Source organism: Saimiri boliviensis, chromosome 9, assembly GCF_048565385.1.
Source record: "Saimiri boliviensis isolate mSaiBol1 chromosome 9, mSaiBol1.pri, whole genome shotgun sequence".
Classification (NCBI taxonomy): domain Eukaryota; kingdom Metazoa; phylum Chordata; class Mammalia; order Primates; family Cebidae; genus Saimiri; species Saimiri boliviensis.
This window is the reverse complement of record NC_133457.1, coordinates 63,951,391-63,977,702: the sequence shown is the minus strand read 5'-3', so window position 1 is coordinate 63,977,702 and position 26,312 is coordinate 63,951,391. Positions and strand designations below refer to the sequence as shown.

Sequence of the window (26,312 nt, the reverse complement as noted above, 5' to 3'; positions counted from 1 at the left end):
TTTGCAGAGTGCTGTAAGTTTGAGCCACTAGCCGCTGCCACTCAAGCAGATAGGGTCAGGTGTGCTGACCTCGTGAAAGGGACCTGGGTGGGGCACCAACAGTGTCCCATGAATGAGTGGGGGGTGATCCAGAGGTATCTGTACCTGCCATGGCCAAATCCCACCACCACCCAGGTCCTAACCCTTGAGTTTCTCTGTTTCAGATCTCTCACCCCCCTGGCACCCCACGTCTGGGGGACACATTTGTGCTAAATCCAAGCAAATACTATTGGCTACAGCTGCTGTTCCTCTTTGCAGGTGCTGGCAGCACTGGGGATTGACACAACTTCTCTCCACTCCCACAATGGATCACCTTTAACCTCAAAAAATGCCAGTGAGAGAAGGCACAGAATAAAGCCAAGGGTGTCAGAGGGCTCCACAGAAGACAACAGATCACCCTACTCTGATCCTTACAACCAGCGCAGGATGGTAAGGGGCTCAGGTTTGTGCTCTAAAGATTACCCACCATTTGCAGCTGCCATGGACAATGGGTTAGAGTGGGAAGAGGTTTGTGGCAGAGAAAGAGCTAGAGGCACAGAGCTTGGAAGGATCCAGACACCCCCTCCAAAATGATACACTAAACTAGGAGAGAGTAATTATAGATGGGAAAAAGGAATGAATTGTAAGGACATTTTGGGGGAGGGGATTAACAAGACTGGGATTGTGGACTGTGGAAAAGGGAAGGCAGAGTCCAATTTGACTCCCAGGTTTCAGGATTCGGCAATAAAATGGGTGGTCATTCCAAGATGCGGACCCTGGAGGAAAAACCCAGGTTTGTAGGAAAGGTGGGAAGCCTGTATTGAACATGCCTATGGTAAGGTGTCTGTGGACCTTAAAGGTCAGCTTCCCTCTGATGCTCTGAGCGGCAGTTTTAGAGCTCAAGGCTCCCTGTCCATGGTGCTGAGATCCTTCACTCGCCTTTTTTTTTTTTTTTTTTTTTTTTTTCCTGATGTGTTGAGGTGGTTTTTATTTTTTACTTGGTTATTTTTTAAGTTAAAACATCACAGTTTTGCATAATTATTGGGTATAATTTCTGACCTCCTTCCTAAGGTCCTGCAATTCAAGCTGTCACCTGTTATTAACAGAAAATGTCCCAGCACCCATCTCTGTGACACAGTCCAGCCTGGGAATGGCTTCAGCACGTCACCTCAGACCCTGTAGCAATTTTGTTCCCCCAATAATAACTTTCTGTCTCCCCCTCTAAAATTTGCACTGCAACTTTCCTCACCACGCTTCCTCCCACCACCTTCCTGCCCCTTGAAAGTCCTTGTACCCCAAATATGCCCTTTCCCTAGGACTGACAGAAAATACCAGCTGTGTGGGAGGATGGTTCCGTGCTAACAGTGTAGAAAAGGGGACCCGCATGGCTACTTTTTATGCTTTCTGCCTCTCACTTTCCTCTCAATCTCTTTCCCTGTGCTAAACTGAAGGATTTTTACTTTTTTTGCAATACCATCTCTCCAACCCTCAGATTTATGTGTGCATATACAAACACAGACACACTCGCATGCGCACCGATCTCATGACACACCCACACTTCAGCATTTATCTGCCTCTGTGCCCTCCTCTTTTTTGCTCTGCCTCTTTTAAGCAGCACCTGGCATACATGGGGCACAGTTCAGACAATGTTTCAAAGGGGATTTGACTAGGGCTCTGGCAATCACAGAACAGGATGAATCACAGCTTCCATGGAAATGTCAACGACACTCTGAATTGGACTTTAATTTCCCCTATTCTGTCAGCCCCACACAAATTAGCACCTGGATGTCCAATAATTGGTATGTGTGCTTGTCTCTCCAGTGATACTTACTTTCAAAGGGAAAAAAGAGGAACTTCAACTTGTTCATTCAACAATGTTAGATTCTTGGTATAAAGATATGACTAGAACATGCTCTTTTCCCCAAGGATTTCCATTCTGGTGGAGGAGGCAAATATAAACACAGCCATATGCTAAATAGTGTGTTAGAGACACATACATGGTATTTTGAGAATAGAAGAAACATCCACTCTTATGCGGCTAGACAGGTATCAGAAAAGGCTTCCTGGAGGAGGGGATAATTGGGGCCAACTGCAAATAGCATGTAGAGATTCTTCCAGTAATTGAAGACTTTAGAGAATTTGGGGAGGAGTATTTTCCAGGCAGAAAGAACAACATGTGTGTGGAAAGACAGGGAGGCACCGTTGGTGTGCTTCCTGAATGCTAGCTGATGGATTGGAGCCATTCAGGAAAGCACACTCTTTCTTCCATTCCCAGGTATATTCATCTGGCAAACAGACCTTACGCAGTTTTTACGTAAAGCCATTTTCTAACCAACAGAAATGAAATAGAAGAATATACAGGAGTGACCCAGGAGGGGTTTCGTGGAAATTTACAGACCAGTTGGCCTGCTTGGAGGATGAATTCTTAAAGCAATTCTAATGCTTGTACTCAGAAGACATTGCCCACCTTTTGTCAAAAAGCTTAATTCTAAAATAACTCACAGCCATGGAGACACTGCTGTCAAATACGCAACCAAAATTTTCTTCTCAGTTTCTTCATTGTTTGCTGAGTGCTCAAGTGCAAATAATGTAGTGATTCCCTTCTTTAATACGGATTTGTCCATTTTTCACATTTGCTTCAAAAATGGGAAGGACTTTTGCATATTATGAGTTCTTTATGAGTCCTTGGGTATGCATTACAGGCATAGTATTCTGTTTATAATACTGGGCTTTTAATAATGGTTGCTAAACAAGGTTGGGTTTCAAATTATCAAGAGAGGAAACATCAGTTCTGTGAGATGAGAGGATTGATTAGTTAGGAAGACCCCAATTGGCAAGATTCTCCATTTTAGTAGTTTAGTAAATAAAAGGAAGGAAGGTGAGTGGAGTAAATCAGTATGATCAGAATTCGGTATGAAGTCAATGTTTAGATTGCAGATGTACTATAGGCCACCTGAGAACAGAAAGTATGGTCAGTTACGGTCAAGTTTCACTATGGTCATGGGAACTACCTAACCCAGCACACTAACTCTCTGAGGGCTCTGGGCTTATGAATTAGCTCTTTTCTCTGGCAACTTCAAGCCACACAGTTCCCTCAGTAAAAGATTTTGATGGGAAATGTTTATTGATTGGGAGGAATGACATTATTCTTCCAGGAAATCAGGCTGCAACCCTCCTTCAATCTCTCCATTGTTGACTGTTCAAAGCTTGCCTCGAGGGATCCTGGAAGCTCATTACACTGTACAGCTCTTGTCTCCTCCTTTGCAACACAAATTCACACTCATACAGACTGGAACTAATGAATTGTACAACCTAATTTTCAGACAATGAAGTACACTCGTTTATTCAACAACCACTTACCAAGTATGTTCCAGTACTGATGGGCATGGAAGTCTCCTCAGGTCACAACTTTGCATATGGAAAAGGGAACTTCAGACAGCTTTGTCTAGCCCTGTGGCCACAGGTTGGCGAACAGCTGACCTACCCAGGTGACAGGGTTTCCTCTGACATGTTCCTGGCCATGATGACCTATTTGCTGAGCATCGGCACCCTGTAATCCCTCCTCCCTCCTGGTCTTTCCCCGAGTCTGTCTAGAATCTCCTTTTTTTTTTTTATTGTTTCCTCACCATGCATTCCTAGAATTTGTGCCTTAGACTTGTGCCTTAGACTTGTGCCTTTATTTAGCTACTGAAAGGTCATAAAAATAGGGGCAGGGAAATGGGAGTAGGTAGAGGAAAGCGTTGGGCTCTAGATTTGCCAGAGGACCAGCTGCCAGCCTTCCTGCTCCTTCGGGGCAATGCCCAGTCTTTTCTAGGCCTCGCCTCTGGAAGACGCCGGGCTAGCCACGGCAGCCTGTTCCACTTCCGGTTCCCCGGCCGAGATATCTCACTCCCCGAGGGAGTCACAGATGATGGAGCCTTTCCTGGAGACTGCGAAAGCCATCGGGGCTCCCTGCTGCTGGGTGGGGGTGCTGGCCAGCAAGGCCCCCTCCCTAGAAGCCCACAACCCAGCAACCCTGACTCCAGGCATGGAGAAGATGAACACCCGCCGCTGCCCACTAGCGAGCTTGCCCCTGGAGCTGTGGAAGTCTCGGTGAGTTTGTGAATCTCCAGACCCCCCCAGGCTGTCTTCCAACTAGAAGCCTTGGGCCAGTAAGCCTGAGTGTCACCAATGGAAGGGACCTTTAGCCATCATCCTGTCCAATGGCTCCCCATTCTACTCCCTTTTTATGGACATAGAAGATGAGACCCAGAGAGAGAGAGAGAGAGAGAGACAGAGAGACTGAGTTGGCCTGAGGTCAAACAGGTTTCCTGGTTTACTCTGCAGTACAGTGACGCAAATAATTTTCTATGTGACCCCATTTCTTCTCATTCTTTCTCTGTCCCCACTCAATACCACTGCCTCTGTGATAGGCCTGCTTTCTTCCTGGACAGGTATGAGAAAAACTGAAGGACCATCTCTTCCTGCCTGTGGCTCTGTGCACACTCCTTTAGGCTGGGCAAATGGAACCCGGAGAAATTCTGGGAGCTTCTCAGGACAGATCTCAATAGAAGCAGAGTATTCCTTGTTTTACTCACAGAAGAAATAATTTGCCAAAATGCACAAACTAGGCAAGAGTGACTAGCTGGCCAGCACTCTTTAATAGAATAATCGCAGAGTGTAATGGCAAGTGAGGGATTCCTCACTGGACTCAGAGGTGTGAGTTAATTTGAGTCCTCCCTCCAGTTTCAGTAATGATGTTTCTAGTGTTTTTCATTTGCGCTCTCTGGCTAGCTAGGGATACAGAGCAATTTGCTCGCTGCAACCTCCGCCTCCCAGGTTCAAGCAATTCTCATGTCTCAGCCTCCCAAGTAGACAGCTGCGTTCCACCACACCCGGCTCATTTTTTGTATTTTTAGTAGAGACGGAGTTTCACCGTGTTGGCCAGGATGGTCTTGATCTCCTGACCTCATGATCTGCTCGCCTCGGCCTCCCAAAGTGCTGGGATTACAGGCATGAGCCGCCACGTCTGGCCAACTTTGTTTATTAACTGTTTATAATTACAGTATTCAACAATAATAGGCTGTACAGATTTGTAGCCTAGGAGCGACAGGCCACACTATTTTTCCTAGATATATAGAAGACTATAGCATTTGTTTGTGTAAATACACTGTAGGATATTCACAGAATGATGAAATCACCTAATGATACATTTCTCAGAACATATCGCTATCATTAAGTGACACATGACTACATGAGACTGGCCAATAAGAGGCTGAATGTTCTGTCTTTGCCATGAAGACATTAGGTTAAGGGAGTGTCCTGACTCTGTGTCTCAGCAGGCATTTGATGCGGGACAGAAGAAGACTTTTTTGTCAGCAGAATACTTAGATGAACCTTTCCGAGCCCAAAGGGCAATGAGTGTTGTCAGCATCATAACCTCCGTCCTTGAGGGTAAGTCTTGCTCATTGCATTGTTCATCCACTGTGCCATGATGAATTCCCATGTGAGTGGCAGAAGCAGTGCCTCTAACCCATGTCAAAGCATCCATCTCTGTGTACTGGGATTCCAAACACTCCTCTTTCTTTTGTCCTAGGCTCCACCATCTTTTATCAATGTGTTTTTTTTATATGCATAATTTTTCAAAAGCAAAATAACTTGATGAATAAAATATCCTAGCTCATCTCTTGTTCAAATTAGCATCTGCTTTGCATGCATCACAAAACTAGATTTTTAAAGGTGATCTGGCAGGCATCAGAGAATTTCAGGCCAGCTCTCAGGTGTGCAAGAAATTTAACCATCTTTAATTTTCCAACATGGCAAAATTATCCTTTTCATGGTTTCAAAATTATATTTTTCATGGTTGTAACTTACACAGCTGTTAACTTAATTTCTTTTTCAAGCCCCCATTTTGCTGACTATTGAAGACAATTTAAGTCCATTAATCAGTTTAACTAAGTCCTTGTTAATTCAGAATTCTACCAGTCAAGTGGGAATCCAATCCGTCTCACCAGGGATGTGTCTAAGTTCCAAGACAAGGAGTAGAGGAAGAGAGTGGTAATGGTCATGGCCACCTATCCACACACATTGCCACAGAGCATGATTGCATCTCCCTAACCCTGAGCAGGAGATCTATTCTAATCCAGCTTTGCGTATGTGTGTCTCAGGGTATGGATAATGCAACCTTAGTCATTTCCAGTTATCTTACTCCCCTAGACAAATTAAACTGACCTGGGTTGGAGGAGTTGTAAGGGAGCTTGAATGCCACTGTGCTCCTAAGAAGAAGTCCTGTGTGCTTTCCTCACAGCCCTAGGCTGAATCCTAATTTGAGGGGAAGAAGTGGTGAGCACCAGAAACCAAAAAAAAAAAAAAGTTTGAGGGATTTAAAAACAGAGCCAATGTGTGCCTTAATTTCTAGGTAAAGGCAGAGGTGGAAAGCCTTAGAGAGAGATTTACATGCACAGAAACTGTAGAGTAGAACTGGCCAGTAATATACCAGATGTGCAGAGGTGTGTCTGTGTTGCTCACAGCTGGATCTCCATTACCTAGAAGAGCAGTGCATGCACAAAGGTGATATCTGGGGTGTGATGCTAACTTGTAGTGGTGTGAACTGATAAAAAGGAAGAAAATAAGGAATAGTCAGATATCCTGGGGTAGGATAGACTTTCTCTCAAGGAAGATACTGTGAGAGTAGAGTAAGATAGGAGAAACAATGATGATTTTAAGAAAATCTGGGAAAAGGCAAACTTAGCTTAGATCAACCTTGGGTTGGAGAAGGGCTGAGGCAGCCTCAGAGAAAATCCTGTGGCTCCAGAATGGCAGAGAGGAGCTGCGCGATGACGCAGCCCCCAGTGAAGGCTCTGGAAGAAGATGCGTGAGACCCACAGAGAGGATCTAGAGAGAGAAGAGCCATCTTCATGGAGTCTCCCACCAGGGACCAGATGGGAACTACAACTCAGGCAAAATACGCTAGCAATGACAAAGGACCAGCTCAACCCTCCACCAGGCTTGAACCCTACAAAACCTAGACAGAGACTCAGATATTGAAATAGTATCCAACATTGACTTAACAAAAGACATTTCCCATGGTGAGGACTTGAAGCATAAATTGAATTCAACTGAGTTACATTTCTTGCATACCCAAGGGTGTGCATTGAGAAATGTGTACCCGTTCCCAAGAAGGTGTATAGACTCTCTAATATTATTTTTCTCATTGATAATTATTTAATATCACTGTTCATTGTAACAGTGTCTGCACTTCTAACATTTTTTCATGGCATAGAATTTCACCAGGCTGCTAGTCCCACAATTTTTTTTCTTGGTCAGATAGTTTTCTTGCTTTTTTTTGGTTTGGGTTTTGGTTGTGCTATCAGTCATCAAACAGTAAACATTGAATACAAACAGTTTGTTTTTTCATTTCTTCTCCAAACTGTTAAGCTTCCTCCTTCTCTCTCCTTTCATTTATTCACTTATCAACAAGCATTTGTTGAGCCCCTGTTGTGTGTGTGGCTTTGCTCCCGGTGCTGGGATTCAGTGGTGAACAGGGAACGGGACGCAAAAGATGAACATGCATAGATATTCAGCCAGTGATAAGAAGTAGGAGAAAAAACCAAGTAGGGAAGGAGATGGAGAGTGTCCTCCAAGAAGAACAGAAATCTGAATGAAATAAAGTCATCAGCTATGTAAGAACCTGAGGAGAAAGTTTGCAGACACGAGCAGCAAACACAATGCATTCTGCGAAAATGAGACAGGAACGAGCAAAATGTGTGTCCCAATCACATCCTTCGTATGCCTCTCATTAACCAAGCCTGGCCAGTGCCAGAGGGTGAGGGCAATGCGTTTTGTACAGGCTACCCTCCCCAGGCACAGAGAGAGAGCAGAGAAGGTGGAGAGTAGGTCTCCAAGGCAAACCTTGCTAGGAAAAGAAGGTCACAGGATGAATGAGAGGCAGCAGAGGATAGCAGTCAGAGCCCAGCTGCCTGGGTTTGCCCCCTAGCTCTGCCGTTTATGGTAAACAGTGACCCTGGAGCTTCAGTAAGCTCTCTGTGCCTCAGATTTCTAGACTGTAAAATAGTGAGAATATACTTATCTTGTAGAGTTTTGTGAGGATTAAACGAGTTAGGGCAAGCAAAATGCTTAGAACCATGCCTAGCATTTAATCAATACTCGTCACATTTGGCTATGATTATTCACTAGGTTGTAAAATCCATGAGGGCAGAGATGTATCTGTTTTGCTCACAGCCTGATCTCCATTACCCAGAAGAGAAGTGCAGGCACAAAGTTGATATTTGGGAGGGTGATACTGATTTATAATGGTGTGAACTGATAAAAAGGAAAAAAAATAATAGTCAAATATCTTGGGGGAGGAGAGACTTCCCCTCAAGGAAGATGTTGTGAGAGTGGAGTAAGAGCGGTCAGAGAGACAATGATATTTTAAAGAAAATCTGGGGAGAGGAAACCTTAGGTGAAATTGAAGAGGTCAAAGTTGTCTGAGGATAGGACACATTGTCTTCTCTGGTTGAATGTTATATTCATTATACACATGAGATACCTGAAGGATGCTTTGCGCTGCCACAGTCATGATAGAATTTACAAAGGCTACCTCTTTAAGAGGGATTGTGCTTAAGAAAGTCTGACCCAAACCAACAGGAGCTTGACAGTTAACTGAACTGAAAACATGTGAACCATCTATGCTTGGCATGCAAGCTGAGATTTGACAATTGTCCAAGCCAGAATTCCAGAAGCTGGGTCACAGCAGTGAGCACAGCTGAGTCTCTGCCCTCATGTTTAGTGGGGGTAGAAGGAAATGAAACAAGTTATTACTGGAGTGCTGAGTGTCTTAAAGATGAAGTGCAGTATACCAAGTGAAATATGGTAAGGTTAGCCTGGAGTCAGGGAATTATTCCAGGCTTAAAAGACTGCAAAGCAGAGGAGAGAATAACATTTGAAGGAATGAAAAAGCCTAATGTAGCTGTAACCTAGAGAACCAGGAGAACTCAAAATAAGGCTAGAGGGATGAGTTGGGGCCAGATCCCAAGAACCTCCTAGACCACATTAAGAATATGGGACTCCATGCTAAGAGGAGTGAGGTGCCATTAAAGGAATGGAGGCAGGGAAGTCACATTTGCATTTTATAAAAGTTACTCTGGATACTTGTAGATAATGAAATTAAGGGGGAAGTATGTTGGCAGGGAAACCACTTAGGAGGAAACAGGGTGCAAGATGGCAGTGCTTGAACTCTGAGGTAGTGTCATGGGGATAATGGGAAATGGAAGGATTCATATAAGATTCAGCTATCTAATTCATATAAGATTCAGGACTTGATGATGCATATGGTTCTAAGTGCCTAAAGATATGCTGGTGCAATAACTCATTAAAGGGAGCATTTTAGGGGGAGAAGGGGGCTTCCCTGGGGAAAGAGGAAAGGAGAAGATCATGAGTTGAGTGTGGGACATATTGGGTTTCAGGTACCCTTGGAACATCTAGGTAGGGATCTTCAGTAGGAAGTTGGCTTTATGATATATGGGTCTAGAACTTAGATGACAAAGATGGCCTAGATACATATATATATTTGAAAGCAGTTTGCATGTAGGTGGTAATTTTGAAAAGATGCAAGTGGATAAGATAACGCAGAAGGGTTGAAGCAAGAAGAGAAGAAGGCCTAGGACAGAGTTCTAAAAAACTAATGTTTAATGGTTAAGCAGAAGAGAGAGACCCAGCAGAGGAGACTGAGTAGGAAGGTACGGAAATAGGAGAAGACCTAGAAGAATACAATGCAGACCCAAGAGTAAACATTTCTTCAGGAAGACTAGAAAGGCCAACAGAGGTGGAAAGGTCAGGTCAAATGAAGCCCTGAAAAGGTCCAGGGACTTTAGTCACAGGATGTCTTTGGTGATCTAAGCAAAAGAGGATTTGTGCAGTAGAAGGGTAGGCATATTGAAGGGGCTTAAAGAATGAATGAGAGGTGAAGAAATGTTGATATTGTGTACAGACAATTGTTTTCAAGAAGTTTGCCTGTGAGGGAGAGGAGTTAGTAAGATGGCACTAGGGAGCAGGTAGAATTGAAAGAAGATTTTTGGGTTTTGTGTTAGGGGGAGTGTTGGTTTCTTTGTTTTGAGCATATTTGCATGCTAATGGAGAGGATCTGGGAGAACAGGAGAGACTGAGGATTCAGGGAGGAGAGGGACTATTCAACAGCCTCCTGCAGTGGCAGGGGAGGACGCCAAGTGGAAACACTGATGGTAACAGGAGGAAGGGGAACCTCTCTAAGTGTAACAGGAAGAAGGGAGGGAAGTTCTTTCTGGATCAGCTTTTTATAGGAGATCCTTTTGAGGGGAGCCATCATCATGTTTTAAGCTGGCAAGTAGCTACTTTAAGCCTCCGTGTCTCCCAGTCAATCAAGTTCAGTAAGGTCAAGGCTGCCTGCAAAGCTGCCTCTCTTTGCCCATCATGGCTCACAGGTGGCTGCTTCCTGCCAAGATGGCGCGTCTAGAGTGTCCTCATTCATCACTACTTCCTGTGCTTCTTTTTAGTGCCAAAATAGGTCCAGGGAAACTCTTGCTTTTGTTCCAACCAGGCATTGTTGATTTTGGTCCCAGGAAGTGCTAACTTCTTTAGAGAGCAATGCTTTGCCAGTTTTGACATCTGTAGTTTCTAAAATCCACAGTCAGTGATTAAAACAGCATGACAGTGAAAATAGTCTGATCTGTGGAAGAGAAATGGACATGTGTATATAAAAACATACGAAAATAAATGGCAACAACATGACAAAAATGACATTTCAAATCTTTGGAAAAGGAGAAATTATTCAATAAGTGATGCTGATATAAATAACCAGAGATAGGAAAAAAAACTAGATCAATATCTTGCTCTTTATCCAAAATAATTTCAAATGCACCAAAGTTTTAAGTGAAAAAACTGAAACTACAAAAGAAAGAAAAAAAACATGGAGAAGGTTTTTCCAAGCCTTGCATGACAAATAAAAATATTCCTGATAAATTTTGACTACATATAAATTTTTAAATTACCTATCAGGATAACGCACTGTTAGCAAATTTTGGGGGCATGCAATTATTTCTCTAAACTCATTTTCCAAATGCATTTAGTAAAAAAAAGTCTAAACACTGCAAATGTGTATGCATGACAGCTGTGTCTCCTTCCCACTACAGACCCTTTCTGCTCCCCAGACACCTGGTGCACACCTCCCCCACACTGGCTCCAGTTTGTCTTATATTCTTCAAGCAATGTTCTGTGCATATATAAGCACACACTTGCACATACACACATTACACATATACATTTTTCTACTTCGCCACAAATAAGTCTGCCTCATCCTTTTTCACAATGTATTATACTTTATCGGTTGTTGTTTTCTATTATTATTATAAACAATGGACCTCATCTTTCTTTGCCCACATGGGCTGTTATCTGTACAGGATGCATGTCTTGCTGCAAAATTTCTAGATAAACCTAAAGCCATCGAGGTGGCCACAATTACACATCCACATGGGGATTTAATGGAGGCAGCCAGAGAGATGAGCCTAGTGTTCAGGAAGGGATCAGAAACTGGACACATAATTTGGTGGGAATCGGCCTAAAGATGGTTTTTTTAGGTTCAAGAAAACAGAGGGGCTGAGGTGAGAATGCTTGAGTTCTCCAACATTTACAAGCAGGAAAGGAAGAGGGAGCCAAAAACAGAAAGTGAAAAGAAATAGTCACCGATAAGGGAGGAAAAGCAAGAGGCGCTGCAGCCCCTAGAGGCAAATGAACACTGACTTCAAAGAGAACAATGTAAATTCTGTCAAATGCTGTAAGAGTACGATGAGAACTGGAAACTGATGATTTGAATTTGGAAGCAGTGGAAGTCAGATTCCAGGGGCTGCAGAGAAAAAAGAGGTAAGGAGGTGTAGAAGGTCAAGTGTAGAAAACTCTTACGAGGAATTTTGCTGTTAAGGAAGCAGTGATGAAGGAGAGCATGGGATCCAGGGGGACTTTTTCAAAGCCGCGAGATAATTAAAACATGTTTACGTGCTGATGGGAATGGTCTGGAAGGGAGAGGGGACGACGCAGGCCTTGAGTAGGTGGGAGGGGAAAGGGCCTGCACTGTGTGGAGCAGAAAGGCAGAGGACCGGGTGGACTTGTGGATATGCCAGAGATTTAGTGGTGGAAAGAAGGGGAAGTTCTTTTGTGAGCTATTCTATATTCTGAGTGAAATAAAAGGGAGCTTATGAACAGAGTGAGGAGTAGAAAGAAGAGCTGGAGGTTAGAGGTGGGGAAGAGGAAGTGAGAAACAGTCATCTGGAAGACTAAACGAGTGGAATATGCTACAGCAACACAGCCAGATTTCTGGGCGGGGCAAGGCTGGGCTCACGGATCTCTAGGAGGACCAGTAAGCACAGTTGTATATTTCTTTCCAGCCAGGTCCAGCTGGTTGGGTGCAAGTGCAGAGTAGTCTGCAAATTGGGTCTATCTGGAGTTCAGGTTTTGCCAGGCAAGTGCAGTGAAGGAGGAGAGGGGCAAAGGAATTGAGGGTGCCTGCAAGGGAGCAGTCAGAGAGATGGACGTGAAATCTAACCTGGGTAAATTGAGAAGTAAGGACATGATACAGGTGGGAATGTCAGTGGTTCCAAGGACTGGAGAGGGCACAGATTAATTGGAGTTACAAGACTAAAGGAGTTCAAAATATAGGAAATGAACACCGGGGTGGGGGGCGCTGAAGTCAAGATTTTTGGACGTGGTAGTTATTAGTTATGACAAGGTCTAGGGGATGACTGCAGAATTGGGGTCCAAGGTGACACATGGCTGACAGCTGTCATTGACCATACCTGTAATGCAGAACTCGAGGAGTCTGAACAGAGGTGCCCGCCCTGCTTGACCAGCTTGGCTCAGAAGTATCTGATCTGGGACTGCTGCCCCATGTGGGTGAAGCTCAAGACAATTCTCTTTGAGCTTGTGACGGACCCCTTTGCAGAGCTCACCATCACCTTGTGCATCGTGGTGAACACCATCTTCATGGCCATGGAGTACCATGGCATGAGCTCTACCTTCGAAGCCATGCTTTACATAGGCAACATTGTGAGTGCTCTGGCTGGCACTGTCCTCACTGGTATGGCCAGGGCAGGGGTGGGGGCGGGAGCAGGGTGTGGTTCGGGTGGGGCGGGGCATGCCCTTATTGGTTAGTGTGTTGAGCCAGTTATCTGACAGCAGAGCAGCAGTGTGGGACACATGTGGACACCAGGTTCAGGAGGTCAAGCATGGGAGGACCCAGGCTGAGCTGGTGTGAATGGCTTTGGGATGAACAAGAACAGAAAAGTAGACCAAGAGAGCCTGGAGCCAGAGGCAGCTCGTTGCCCTTTACAGAACACAGGGCGGCCACTTGAATTCTCTGGATCTCAGCTGCCTCTACCTTGAAGTGAGGACAAATGTCACTTTTTCATCTAAAGACAATCTTTGAACTTGTCAATTTCCTTCCAACATAATTACTTTTATGACTGCAATTAACAGTAGCCACGATTTTCAATGCTGTCACTTAAGGAGAAAAAGAGTGGGGGAGGGGAAGGGAAGGCAGTGGGAGGGAGGGAACGTGGAAACAGGTTGCCGTTGTGACAAAACCATCAGGAAGTCGGAACTTTCCAAGTTTAGACATGATGCTACTTTAAATTTCCCTCCATCATTGGCTAGTATTATTTACTCTTAACGAGACACAGTCCATCCTGGATTTCACTATATACTGAATCAAGTGTCTGCCTCAGAGGGAGAGCAACAGCTCCAAGGTTGCCCCACCCACAGGGATAGTAATAATACTCAGGTGCTTCTCGTGGATTATCTCATTTTATTTTCACAATAACCCTATATGGTAGGTATTATTATTATTCCCTTCCCAGATGGAAAAACTGAGATGCAGAAGGTTAAATAATCTTCCCAAGGTCATAGAGCTGACTTAGTGGCCACAGCAGAATGTGAATGCAGACAGATTGGCTCCCAAGCTCCTAAGCTCACTTTTCTTAACCCCTGATTAAGCCACCTCACAGGACCTGCTTGTGTGTGTGTGTGGGGGGGGGGGGGATGTGGGTGTGCTTTCAAACACACACACACACGATAGGCAGAAACTAGAAAGAGTCGATATCCTGCCTTCATGTCCAAAGCAGGGCCCACCACGCTGGAGGTGACCTATTGGATTCACCAGAACTGTCCAGCTTTGGGGTCCAGCTTCTTAAAGGCTGCAGGTTTAAGTGGAGGCGAAAGGCCCAGAGGAAATGTGACTACTCTTCCCTAGAAACCACTCCCTCCCCCATAATCCAGGGCTGTGAAAGGGGCTGCAGTAGGTTCTGGAACATGATGGAAACAGCATGTTTTGGCAGCACCTAGGCCGAGGTCACGTCCTAAAGTTGATATGGAAAGGGAAAATGGAAACGGAAGAGAATGCTTATCCCCAAGAAGTCAGCCTGAGACCACAGAGGGCCTTATGGAATGGACATTTGAGCCCACACCCTCATTCTACAGTTAGAGAAGTTGAAGAGAGAGAGAGAGAAAAGGCCTTTCCCATCGTGTCAGAGCACAGCACCATTTTTTCTAAGCGAGAAAAAAAAGTTAGGTGTTTGGTGCCCGCAATGAGTCAGGTGCTTTGTGAATGTTATCTCAGTGTCACAACAGCACTATGAGATTATCATCACCCTCACGTCACAGAAGAGAGCGCCAAGACTTAGGCTAAGTATCCTGCCCAGGTTGTATAGCTGGTGAGGGTGGAACCAGGGTCGACCCAGGTCTCTGGAAGACACAGGACCTCAACCCCACCTCTCACCATACCACACTGACTTGCCTACAAGGGGCCCCCCAAAAATACTCTTTGAATTACACAGGGGCAGTCTCATGGCATGAGCAAGTCACTTAAACTCTCAGCCCGTCTTCTCCGTAAGAGGGATGCATCGTCCGTTTCTCAGGCCGGTGAGGGGCTCGGATAAAAGGATATGAAGGAAAAGCGCCTGACCCTGGTCTTTGCTTTCCTCCTTCTCTGTCTCCTTTCCCTACTGGTGTTGTGTGACCTGAACCTGGTTCTGACCTCCCTCAATGTCAGAATGCTGTCCTATTTAAGACAATTAAAGACACACAGAGCCTAAAAGAATCTTAGAGACAAGGAATTATTGTTCTTGCTAGCCACTATAATTTATGAATGCATTACTATTGCCAGGCCCTTTGCTAAGAACTGCACATACATTCCCTTATTTTATGCCCATTACACAGATGAGGAAATTGAGGCACAGAGAGGCTACGTTATTTGTCCAAGCTTACATAAACTAGGAAATGTCTGAGCTGGGATTTTAATCCAGGTCCGTGATGTCCCACAGCCTAGGCTTTTTAACCACTGAACCAGACTGACTCGTCAAAGACATACTGATCTTATAATAATGATCTTAAAGACTATCCACTTACTCCACTCCCACCACCATTCATATGGAAAAACTGCAGCATGCATAGCCCCTGGGAATGGTGCAGGAATCTCTCCATTCTGCCACGTTGACTGTTCCCTTGGCCAATGCTCAGGAGCCCACAGGTAACACAGCAACTGAACAAAACAAGAGGACTTGCTGTTTTGTAAATAAGACATTTTCTTGCTGCCATTTTTGTCATTGCCCCAGACCCCACAGATCCCACCGTGATGAAAACTTGTTTCCACTCCTAGGTCTTCACCATAGTTTTTACCGCTGAAATGGTCTTCAAAATCATTGCCTTCGACCCATACTATTATTTCCAGAAGAAGTGGAATATCTTCGACTGTGTCATCGTCACCGTGAGCCTGCTAGAGCTGGGCGTGGCCAGGAAGGGAAGCCTGTCTGTGCTGCGGAGCTTCCGCTTGGTAATGTTTTTCTCCTGATGGCTTGGAGAAACTCCCACCCAGACTCAGGGAAGACACTGGGCCCTGGGAACTGCATCAGCCGCCTCCCCTTCCTCTCCTGTCCTTGTGGGAGGGAGCTGGGCATGACTCCTGGGCCACTGGAGACTTGGGTCTGTGGTTCCAGCTTTTCGTTGACTCAGATCAGGGACCTGTCTTCTCCTCTCTGGGCCTTGGTTCCCTCATCTGCACCAGGAGGGGACTTCCAAGCGCTTTCCTCATCTCTTATCACATGACAATAACAGCGGTTATCATAGCAGCTAATACTCAGCACACAATGTGCCAGGCATAGCTCTGGACACTTGATAAAATGTACCTCATTTTATGCTGATGACAACCCTGCGAGACAGTTGCTTTTAAGATCCCCATGGCTGGAGGAGGAAAAAGAAGGGTTCCATGATGACCCCAAAGTCTCCCATCTGCCAAGCAAGAGAATAAGCCACAAACCTGGATCTCAAATCCAGGTGGTCTGACTCCGCAGCTCAGCCCCTTCCAGCCTCAAGGAGGTCATTCTCCAATTCATTGTTGCCCAAAGTCACAGCCCCAATGTCCCAAGCACCCCCAAAGCAGCCTCCTGCTAGCCTCACTCACATGCAATGATGGCTCTTCTCCAAACTCAGCTCCAGGACGCCCTCTACAGGAGAAGTGCCACAGGCCACCCACTTTAATCAGAGCCACGTTTGCCAGCAAACCCTGTCAGATTCCCAGGACGATCTGGGGTCACTGGGTTCTTCCAAGTCTCCAGGTCATGTGGAGGAAGCTTGGCATCTCGCTGACTCTTGGGAATAGGAAAGAGGGCTGGAGAATGTCATGGCTTGTTAGCACAGGCCACCTGCTCTCAGGAATCTCTCAGTGTTAACTGGGAACCCCGCATCTAGCTTTGGAGAGAGGTGACAAAACAAAGGGGGGTGTCCAGCAATCTCCCCAAATGCCACCTAAACGGTTCTGACAAGTGTTGGGCATCCAGAGGTTGAAGGGGGTGCGTGGTTCAGGGAGCGAGGCGCTAGAACAGATCTGCTTGGGATACAATCACAGGAGCCAGTGAGATGGTGCTGATCCCCTGAACGTGGCGTGCATGGTCTAGGGGTGGCAAACTCAGACGCCCATGTGCAATGACATAGAGCCAGCCATGGAAGAGATTTGGGCACTGGGTATTTGCCTCAGGTAGACAGGCAAAGATGACTCCATTCCCACAGGCAGACCTGAAGCAGTGTATGACTCTAGGGAGGGAGGTTTATATAGAGATCAATGAGACTATCTCAGGCTGAGTGCGGTGGCTCACACCTGTAATTTTAGTATGTTGAAAAGTTGAGGCCGGCAGATCACTTGAGCCCAGGAGTTTGAGACCAGCCTGGGCAGCATAGTGAAATCTCGTCTCTACAAAAATTGAAAAAATTAGCTGGGCCTAATGGTGTGCGCCTGTCATCCTAGCTACTCAGGAGGCTGAGGTGGGAGGATCACCTGAGACCAGGGAGGTGGAGGCTGCAGTGAGCCATGATTGTGCCACCGTACTCCAGCCTGGGTGACAGAGTGAGACCCTGTCTCAAAAAAAAAAAAAAAAAAAAAGGAGACAGAGAGAGAGAGAGATTGAAAAAGAGAGAGATTGATGAGAGAGAGAGAAAAAAGAAAGAAAGAGAACAAGAGAGAAAGAGAAAGAAGCAAGAAAGAAAGCAAGAGTTCCAGCTACTCAGGAGGCTGAGGCAGGAGAATTGCTTGAACCCAGGAGGCGGAGGTTGCGGTGAGCCGAGATCCCACCACTGCACTCCAACCCAGCACCTGGTGACAGAGTGAGACTCTGTCTCAAAAAAAAAAAAAAGAAAGAAAGAAAGAAGAAAGAAAGAAAGAAAGAGAGAGAAGAAAGAAAGGAAGGAGGGAAGGAAGGAAGGAAGGAAGAAAGAAAGAAAAAGAAAGAAAGAAAGAAAGGGAAAGGAAGAAAATGCAGGCAGGCCTTTCCATTATTGTCAGTTTCTAATTTTCCATAAAAAGTCAGAAATACAGATTTTCATGAAAATATCTTTAATACTGGTTACTAGTCCAGTAGTAAAACACTCTAAAGACCAAATAAAGCATGTCCTGAGCCACAGCTGTGCCGTGAACCGCTGGTTGATGGTGTCTGCCTGCACTGATGGTACTGTCACCGTCCCAGGGAGGAGGAGGGCAGAGAAGACCTGTAGGACTCTTTATCCATAACCTGGAAACTTTAGAAGATCAGAATTAAATCACATTTTTAGAAAGACAAATTTCTCTAGGAGTCTGGATTTTATTCTTAGAGCAACTGGAAACCAGTGAAGTTACTTTGTTACAAGTAACTATGTTTGTTACAACATAGGTACTCATATAAGATGTTGGTAATAGGGAAACTGTTTTTCTTTCAGAAAACCAAAAACTGTCCTGAAAATAAAGTCTATTAATTAAAACCCTGAAACTGACCAGCTGGCGGTGATTTTTCTCCAGCATTTCTTATAGCTCAGGCACAGGCAATGTGGAGAGAAACATTTGACTTAGCCTCTGCAGTGAGGTTTTGCCAAACACAAAATTGCAAAGAAGCAGAGGGGGTTGAGTTTGTTTTCAAGGGAATAATAATATTGGTGGGCCGTGAAATCTAAGCCAGGTCATGAGGAAGTGGAATAGACCCCAAGAAAGTGTTTAGTTGGTGGGTGTGCTTAGGGAATGTGCGTTGATCAGCATGTTAAGATCAGTGAGGTGGGGACTGAGGGGCATTGCCCTGGAGAAATCTGTAGGGGGAGGTTGTGAAGTAACCTGCCTATTTTTGGTTGTTTGGGACTTCAGACTTTGTGGGATCAGAACAAAAGTAGCACACAGACCTTAAAACACCAAGCTTCTGCTTCCCCAAGTGTACTAGAAACGTTCGTATTTTATTAGAAAGCTAACCGTGGGCCTGCCAGGGCATGGGGGTATGGAATCTTGCTCTCTTGACGATTGTGCGTAGGCACCTTACACTGACCGCTAGCTTAGGAGAAATTATGGCAGCTTTAAACACATCTGTGTCTGTAAATCAAGTAATCCACCTCATTTGCTTCAAGAATATCTTGGCCTGCACACTTTCACATTCATTTTAGAATTAGCTTGTCAAGTTACATACCCACATACCCACAAACCCACAAAACTCTAATCATTTCTCCCATTAGGGACTGCTATAATCGATAGGTCAATTTGGGAAGACACAAAATCTTTACATCACACAGTCTTCTGATCTATGAAGATAGTATACTCTCTACACCAGTCTTTCAATAAAGTTTGAAAATGGTTCCATAATGTTTTTGTAATTTTCTCCATAGGATCTTGCATATCTTTTTAAACACTCTTTTCTGGCATTTTTGGCTAGGATTTTGGTATTTATCTGAATTTCTGACTTTTTATGGAAAATTAGAAACTCTAACAATAATGAACAAGCCATAGTCCCTCCCTCCTTCCCTCCCTCCCTCCCTCCCTTTCTCTTCTTCTTTCCTTCTCCTTCTCTCTTTTCTTGTCCCTCCCTCCCTCCCTTCCTCCCTCCCTCCCTCCCTCCCTTCCTTCCTCTCTTTCTCTCCTTCTTCCTCCCTCTCTTTCTTTCCTTCCTTCCCTTCTCATTCTTTCTTTCTTTCTTTGTCCTTGCCAGGTTTTGGTATCAAGGTACCAAGATTATACCAATTTTTATAAAACACAACAACAACTAAGGGGACTGGGTGTGGTGGCTCAAGCCTGTAATTCCAAGATTTTGGGAGCCCAAGGTGAGTGGATTGCTTGAGGGCAAGAGTTGGAGATCAGCCTGGCCAACAAGAGGAAACTCCATCTCTACTAAAAATACAAAAATGAACTAGGTGTGGGGGCACACACCTGTAATCCCAGCTACTCAGGAGGGTGAGGCAAGATAATTGCTTGAATCCTGGAGGCAGAAGTTGCAATGAGCTGAGATCACGCCACTGCACTCCAGCCTAGGTGACAGAGCGAGACTCCATCTCATTAAAAAAAAATTAAAAGAAGGCCGGGCACAGTGGCACAATCCTGTAATACCAGTTACTTAGGAGGCTGAGGCAGGAGAATTGCTTGAACCCAGGAGGAGGAGGTTGCCATGAGCCAAGATCGCGCCATTGCACTCTAGCCTGGGCAACAAGAGCAAAACTCCATCTCAAAAATAAGTAAGTAAATAAATAAATACATGAAAAAGAAAAAAAGTTAGCTGGGCATGATGGCACGCACCTGTAGTCCCAGCTATTTGTGAGGCTCAGGTAGGAGGATGACTTGAGCCCAGGAGATTGAGGCTGCAGTGAGCCAAGATCCAGCTACTACACTCCTTGAGTAAAACTGAAATGATTTGCTCCTTGTAGGTTTGATAGAATTCACTGGTAAAGCCATTTGCAGTTCAAGATTTTTCACTACCAATTTAGTTTTCTTAATGGCCATGAAACTAGTCAAGTTTGCTATTTTTCAAATTGATTGTGGCAAGTGGTGTTTTTCTAAGAACTTCCCTTTTTCTAAATTTTCAAGTTCATTTTGGCATAAATTTGTGCATACTATGCTCTTATCATTTGAGAGTCTATATCACCTGTACTTCCGTCACCTTTTTCCTTCATGACTGTGTTTTCTCTCATCCTCATCAGTCTTGCCAAAGGTCATCAACTTAATTTTTTCCAAGAACCAACTTTTAACTTGTTGATTCTCTCTATGTCATTGATATTTTTCCATTTCAATTAATCCTGCATCTTATCTTAATTACATCATCCATTCTACATATTTTGTTGTGTTTTAACTTCTTAGGATGGAATTTCCCATTTATTTCTTTTTCCATTATTTTCATTTAAGACTTCAATTTCCTTCTGAAAATTGCTTTAATGTGTATAATTTTCTTATTGTTTGGTTCTAAATATGTTCCAATTTCTACTTTGATTTATTCTTTGACTCAAGAGTTAACTAGAAGCATAGTTGGGTTCTGTTTGTTTGTTTGTTTTTTGTTTGTTTTTTTGAGGTGGAGTCTCTCATTCTTGTTGCCCAGGCTGGAGTGCAGTGGCACTATCTTGGCTCCTTGCAACCTCCGCTTCCTAGGTTCAAGCTAGTCTCCTGCCTCAGCCTCCTGAGTAACTGGGATTACAGGTGCCCACCACCACGCCCAGCTAACTTTTGTATTTTTAGTAGAGAGGGTGTTTTGCCATGTTGGCCAGGCTGGTCTCAAACTCCTGAGCTCAGGTGACCCACCCACCTTGGCCTTCCAAAGTGCTGGGATTACAGGCATGAGCCAGAAGCATAGTTTTTTAAAAATTTCAAAACACATTTTCTAGTTATCTTCATGGCACTGAGCTCTAGCTTTGTGTATGCTTAGGATTTTTCCGTGTCTCTTGCAAAGAGCAGACAATCAAATTTTGGACTCTTACAATTCAGACCTGTCATTTGCTACACAAAGTACTTTCTTTGACAAAGTTCTCGATTGTTCTTTATTTGTTTGCTTTCCTCTCACCATGCTTTTCTCTTGCAAGAGAAACCGTGGCTACACCGTTACTATAAGCTTTGCTAAGAATTGTTTCCTTTAATTGGAAAACTTATGAGTGAAAGGCTTTTTCAGTCAGGGATTATGGTTTATTTGTCTTTTAGCCAAAGCATTTAGTCCATTTATGTATTTGTGAACACCGATCTATTTGGATATGTGTCCATCTGTAGATTTGAGGCTGTTTGTTTCTCCTTCTCATGCTCTCACACATGATCTCTCTATACGTATTTGCTTTCAACTGTTTGTTTTTCCTTGTCTCATTTTTTTCCCTTCTGATTTGGAAACTAAATATTCTGTTTTTACTCTTTGAGTGGTTACCTTATAAATTACAGCATAAAATAACTCTCCATTAGTTAACTTAATCAAAGCCAAAAGTTAGCTAAAATCTCTACCCTTCCTCCAAGACAATGTTCCATTCCAGGTATCCTTTCCCAATTTATGATAATCATAAGCATTTTAATTTTAGCTTGTTTGTAAGCTTCTTATTAATGAGAAATAATGCTAACTATTATGCAAACAACCCCTAAAACTGAGTAACTGACCCCGATGAAAGTTTATTTCTCACTCATATCATAGCGTCCTGCAAGCAGACAGCTCTAGGTGGGACTCCAGGAAGTGACTTTGCCATGGCTGAAGGAGGATAGTATAACCTTCAAAGTTTGCGTCCCACTTGTGGAAAAATGGAAAGCCAAGGTTTGTTGTAAGGTTTAGACAGGGAAAGGCTTTTTCAGTCAGGGATTATGGCTTATTTCACAATACAATTACTTCAAAAACTTAGATGGCTTCAGACTCGTCACTTGCTACACTAAGTGCTTTCTTCGACAAAGTTCTCAATTGTTGTTTATTTCTTTGCTTTACTTTCCCCACACTTTTCTCTTGCAAGAGAAACAGTGGCTACACTATTACTATAAGCCTTGCCAAGAGTTGTTTCATTTAATTGGAAAATTTAACTAGTTTTCAACATTTGAAGACTTAATCTCATTGCTCACTGCCTGGAATCTAGAAGCAGTACAATTCCCTAAATCGTCAAGGCTCTAAACTTCTGAATTATATTTCCCTTTATTTCCTATAAACCAGCTAAATCTTTCCTGAGCTCACCTATTTCTTGTACTGTCTTGACCAACATAACCAGTTACAACTGATCCATACTAAGGTTTAACAAACCCTTCCCCTAGGGTTGCTGGTTCATGATCTGCCTCAGAATTTTTGCAAGCAATATTTTTGTGACTGAATAACATAGATTAACTTTCCAAGCCTTCTCCTATCAGTTTCTTTGTTGCCCACCACATGGTCATTAGGCCAGTGCCATGTATTTGATGCTTTTGAAAAGGCAATACCTTTTCTCAACGAACCGATTTCTCCATCATTCAAGATAAGTGCAACTGGCTGCAGTGATGCCCTCTAAATCTGTGAGTTAACATAATGGAGAATTTGTGTCTCACAGCACATTCAGGGCTTGTTGGGAAGCTGTCCTGGGAGTGTCTGCTTCAAGTAGTGACTCAGGGATCTAGGATTATCCCATATTGGGATGTCACCATCTTCAATTAGTGACCTTTATGGTGAACATGAAAAAGAAAGAAAAAGTGCAGGGGGTTTAATGACTATGCCTAAAAGTCATGTATATTACTTCTGTCCCCAGCTCCATTCCACCAGCCAGAATCCACTAACATGACCCCAACTATCTGCAAGCAAAACTGGAAAACAGTCTTCCTTTGTGTCTGGAAGGAGAAGGTGAATGGAGACCATATAACCAGTCTCTTCCACATCTCATAAGACATTGTTCTTGTGTCCACTCAAGGTTTAGATTCATTCTCATGCTTAGCACTTTCTTGCTCTTTATACCTTTGTTATAGAGCCAGTGGGGGCTCGCTGCCCAATGCACCAGAAGCCAACACTATGATGCTGGAAGCCAAGACTATGACACCAGGTTTTTGAGAAAAGAAAAGCTTCATATTGCCAGCTCGCAAGAAGACAAGAGGTCAAGCTCAGCTCTGTCTCCCTGTGCTGTCTTCAAGGCAGTATTTTTCTTAGAAAATGTTTAGTGAGTGGATACCGGGATTTCCAGGTGTTTGGTGGAAGGGAAGGGGAGATTTGGAGAGACCCTGGCCACACACAGTTACCTGTTCATGCTAACCCATGGGTTCCATATGCAAATCTGGGGGAGTTAGTATGCGACATAACATGGAAATTCAGGCAGTGACATCAGCAACCTCATTCTGCACAAACCCCAGTCGGCCATCCTGGTTCCAACTGATTTCGGCCCGTTTTTTTCTTCACCTCACAAGGGGTAGGAGTTTCAATGTCCCAGCCAGTTGTTTCTTTACCTATCTGCTATCCTGAAAACTCAAGAATTTTTGAAAGTTACTGATTCCTTACTCTTTGGAACACAATTTGAGTTTCAGATTTTTCAGTGAGTTGTTTCTTATCTGCTATCCTGCAAGCCTAAAAATGTAGTGATTGATTTCTTTAACTCTTTGGGGCACAGTTTCACCTCTTGTTTATTACGCATTGCTTCTGGGATCACTCTCTATCTATGTGAAGTACCTCTTTAAAATTTCTTTGAGTAAGTGCCTTCTGGCAATAACCTCTCTGTTTCATTTATCTGAAATTTGCTCTTCAGTTTGCCAGGATCTTTGAGAGGTATTTCTTATGGATGTACAATTCTAATTGATGCTTATTTTATCTTCCTTCAGTGAAGATATTACTCCACAGTGTCCTAGCCTCTATTGTTGCTAATGATCAGTCAGCTTTCAATGTAACTCTTATTCCTTTCTTTCTGGATGCTTTTAAAATCTTCTCTCTGCCTTTGGTGTTCTGCAGTTTCACTGTAATGTGTCTAGATGTGAAATTCTTTTCATTTATAATGCTTACGCTGCATTGACTTCTTGAATCTTAAGATTTGTAACTTTCTTCAGTTCTGGAAAGTTCCCAGACATATGTGGACAATTATAACCTCCACTCCATTCTAATTTTTCTCCTTCTGTACTTTGATTAGATAGATGTTAAACTCTCTTGCTCTATCTTCTATGTCTCTTACACTATTTTGATATTTTTCGTCTTACGTCTCTCTGGGTTACATTCTGAATAATTTATCCTGATATATCTTCAGTTCACTCTCTCCTAAACTGTCAAATCTGATGCAAACCTTATCTCCATAGTGTTTTTAAGTATTATATTTTTCATTTCTTAGAGTGTATTTACTTTTCACAACTTCTTCTTATCTACAGCTTTTTATTCTCTGCACATAGTTTCAAGTTATTATTTTATTTCTTTAACATATTATACCTAATTATACTGTTATCTCTGACTAACAATTAATGTCATCTGAAGAAATGGAATGGCTATTTCCACATCTATGGTTTCTCCCAGATCTCATTCACTCCTGGTGACTCACTCCTTCTGTTTTTATTTTTTTGTTTTTTTACTGCAACTCTTAAATGATCATTGAGGCAACTCTTAAATGACCATTGAGGGAATGCTTTGAAATCTGGGATAAAGGCAGGTTCCTCCAGAGAGTGTTTGCACTTAATTCTACAGAGCACTTTGTAGAATTGCTTTAACTTAAATTCTCAACTTAAAATACCTAGGTAGTGTGAATTCCAGCTAAAATCCTGTACGAGCACCAGTTTGCTGTTCCAGATTCTCAGTGTCAACTTTCCTCTTGTAGCTGGTTACCTAGCACCAGCCATCCTTGCATTCTCCTGGGCTTGTTTGTGGTTCATCCTTACATGAAGGGTGTAGCTCTTTGGGATCTAGTTTTAAGGCAGGGAGAAATTCCTGCTAGGCTTACATCCTCAGGAAGGTCATGCACTGTGTTTCCTGCTCCCCATACCAGTTACTAATGCTCAGTTTTTATTTGTGTTTATCAGCTGCCTCTGTGACCAGTCCACAGAGTTGTTATAAGCCCTGCTTCCCATATGCGAGAGTAATTTCCAGATTAGGTCAAAGGTGAACGTGGACTCCCTCTCCTCCATCACCTAAAGAAGTATATATAGCACTTACTGTACAAGAGGATTAAACCTCCTCCCATGGGATTTATTCACTGATATGTGGATGAAAAAATTGTTGCTGCACTGTTCCGTTCAGCATTGCATCCTGGCACCTAAGCCACAGCCTGGCTCTTAGTGGGTGCTCCATAAACACACCCTGATTGATAGACTGACAGTTGAGCTCAGATTTTTTCTTCTAACAAATTAGAGAACCACACAAATGTATTTTAAAACGTTCATACATTTTTATGCTTGATGCTTTTGCTGTTCTGTGAGATTTAGCATATTTGAGTTTACAATGAAGAATTTTTGGATCTTCATCTTTTGTCAGCAACGAAACCATTAGTTCCATGCCAGCAAGAACCCACATACCTCTCTGCATACACCTCACAGGCTAGCACAGTACCACGCACGTGCATGGCTGGTGTTCTGGGGCGTAGGTAGGTTAGCCAATCAGATGAACGTATGAATGCTGGGTCCATGAAATCGTGGACACTTGCAGTTTCAAAGCTGGTAGGAGCAACAGATGTTATCCACTGCCCCAAGATGAGAAATGGCCTAAGATATGTTTGCCAATACCTATCAAATGCAGAGGGTCATCCTCTACCCGAAGGAGGCTGGTCTCTCTTCACGTCAAAAATAAGCTTGTTGTTACTTATTTGTAAGCCCCATCACACCCACGTCCCCTCTGCAGAAGAGGCCCACATTCAGGAGGGATCAGGCTTGTGGCTATGGAACAGAGTACAGATGGCAAGGCCACCACCCCAGTGTAAGACCCCGACTCAGCCACAGTCAATGAAACACATTGATACTTAGGAACCACAGAAGGCTGATCATATTTTTGAGTAATTGATAGCCTAGGAAGAAAGGTCTCCGAAAGCAGCTTCCAGAAAACGCCCTCGTTTAATGGGATGAGATGCCTTGTGTTTTTCCCAGGGCTTTGGTTTCCAGCCAA

General features: G+C 43.7%; 1 protein-coding gene across 3 annotated transcripts in view; it reads left to right on the top strand.

Annotated features, from left to right (window-relative positions):
• The window catches only part of SCN10A (sodium voltage-gated channel alpha subunit 10), a 99,139-nt gene that overhangs the window by 42,023 nt on the left and 30,804 nt on the right, over positions 1-26,312 (top strand). For 2 of the 3 annotated variants that reach the window (XM_010341489.3, XM_010341488.3), the window contains exons 10-14: positions 298-468; positions 3,823-4,110; positions 5,340-5,451; positions 12,833-13,071; positions 15,677-15,850. In XM_010341489.3, the coding sequence (XP_010339791.1) occupies positions 298-468; positions 3,823-4,110; positions 5,340-5,451; positions 12,833-13,071; positions 15,677-15,850 (984 nt within the window). The remainder of the gene's footprint in view (positions 1-297; positions 469-3,822; positions 4,111-5,339; positions 5,452-12,832; positions 13,072-15,676; positions 15,851-26,312) is intronic. The other variant, XM_010341490.3, reaches the window with a different exon arrangement.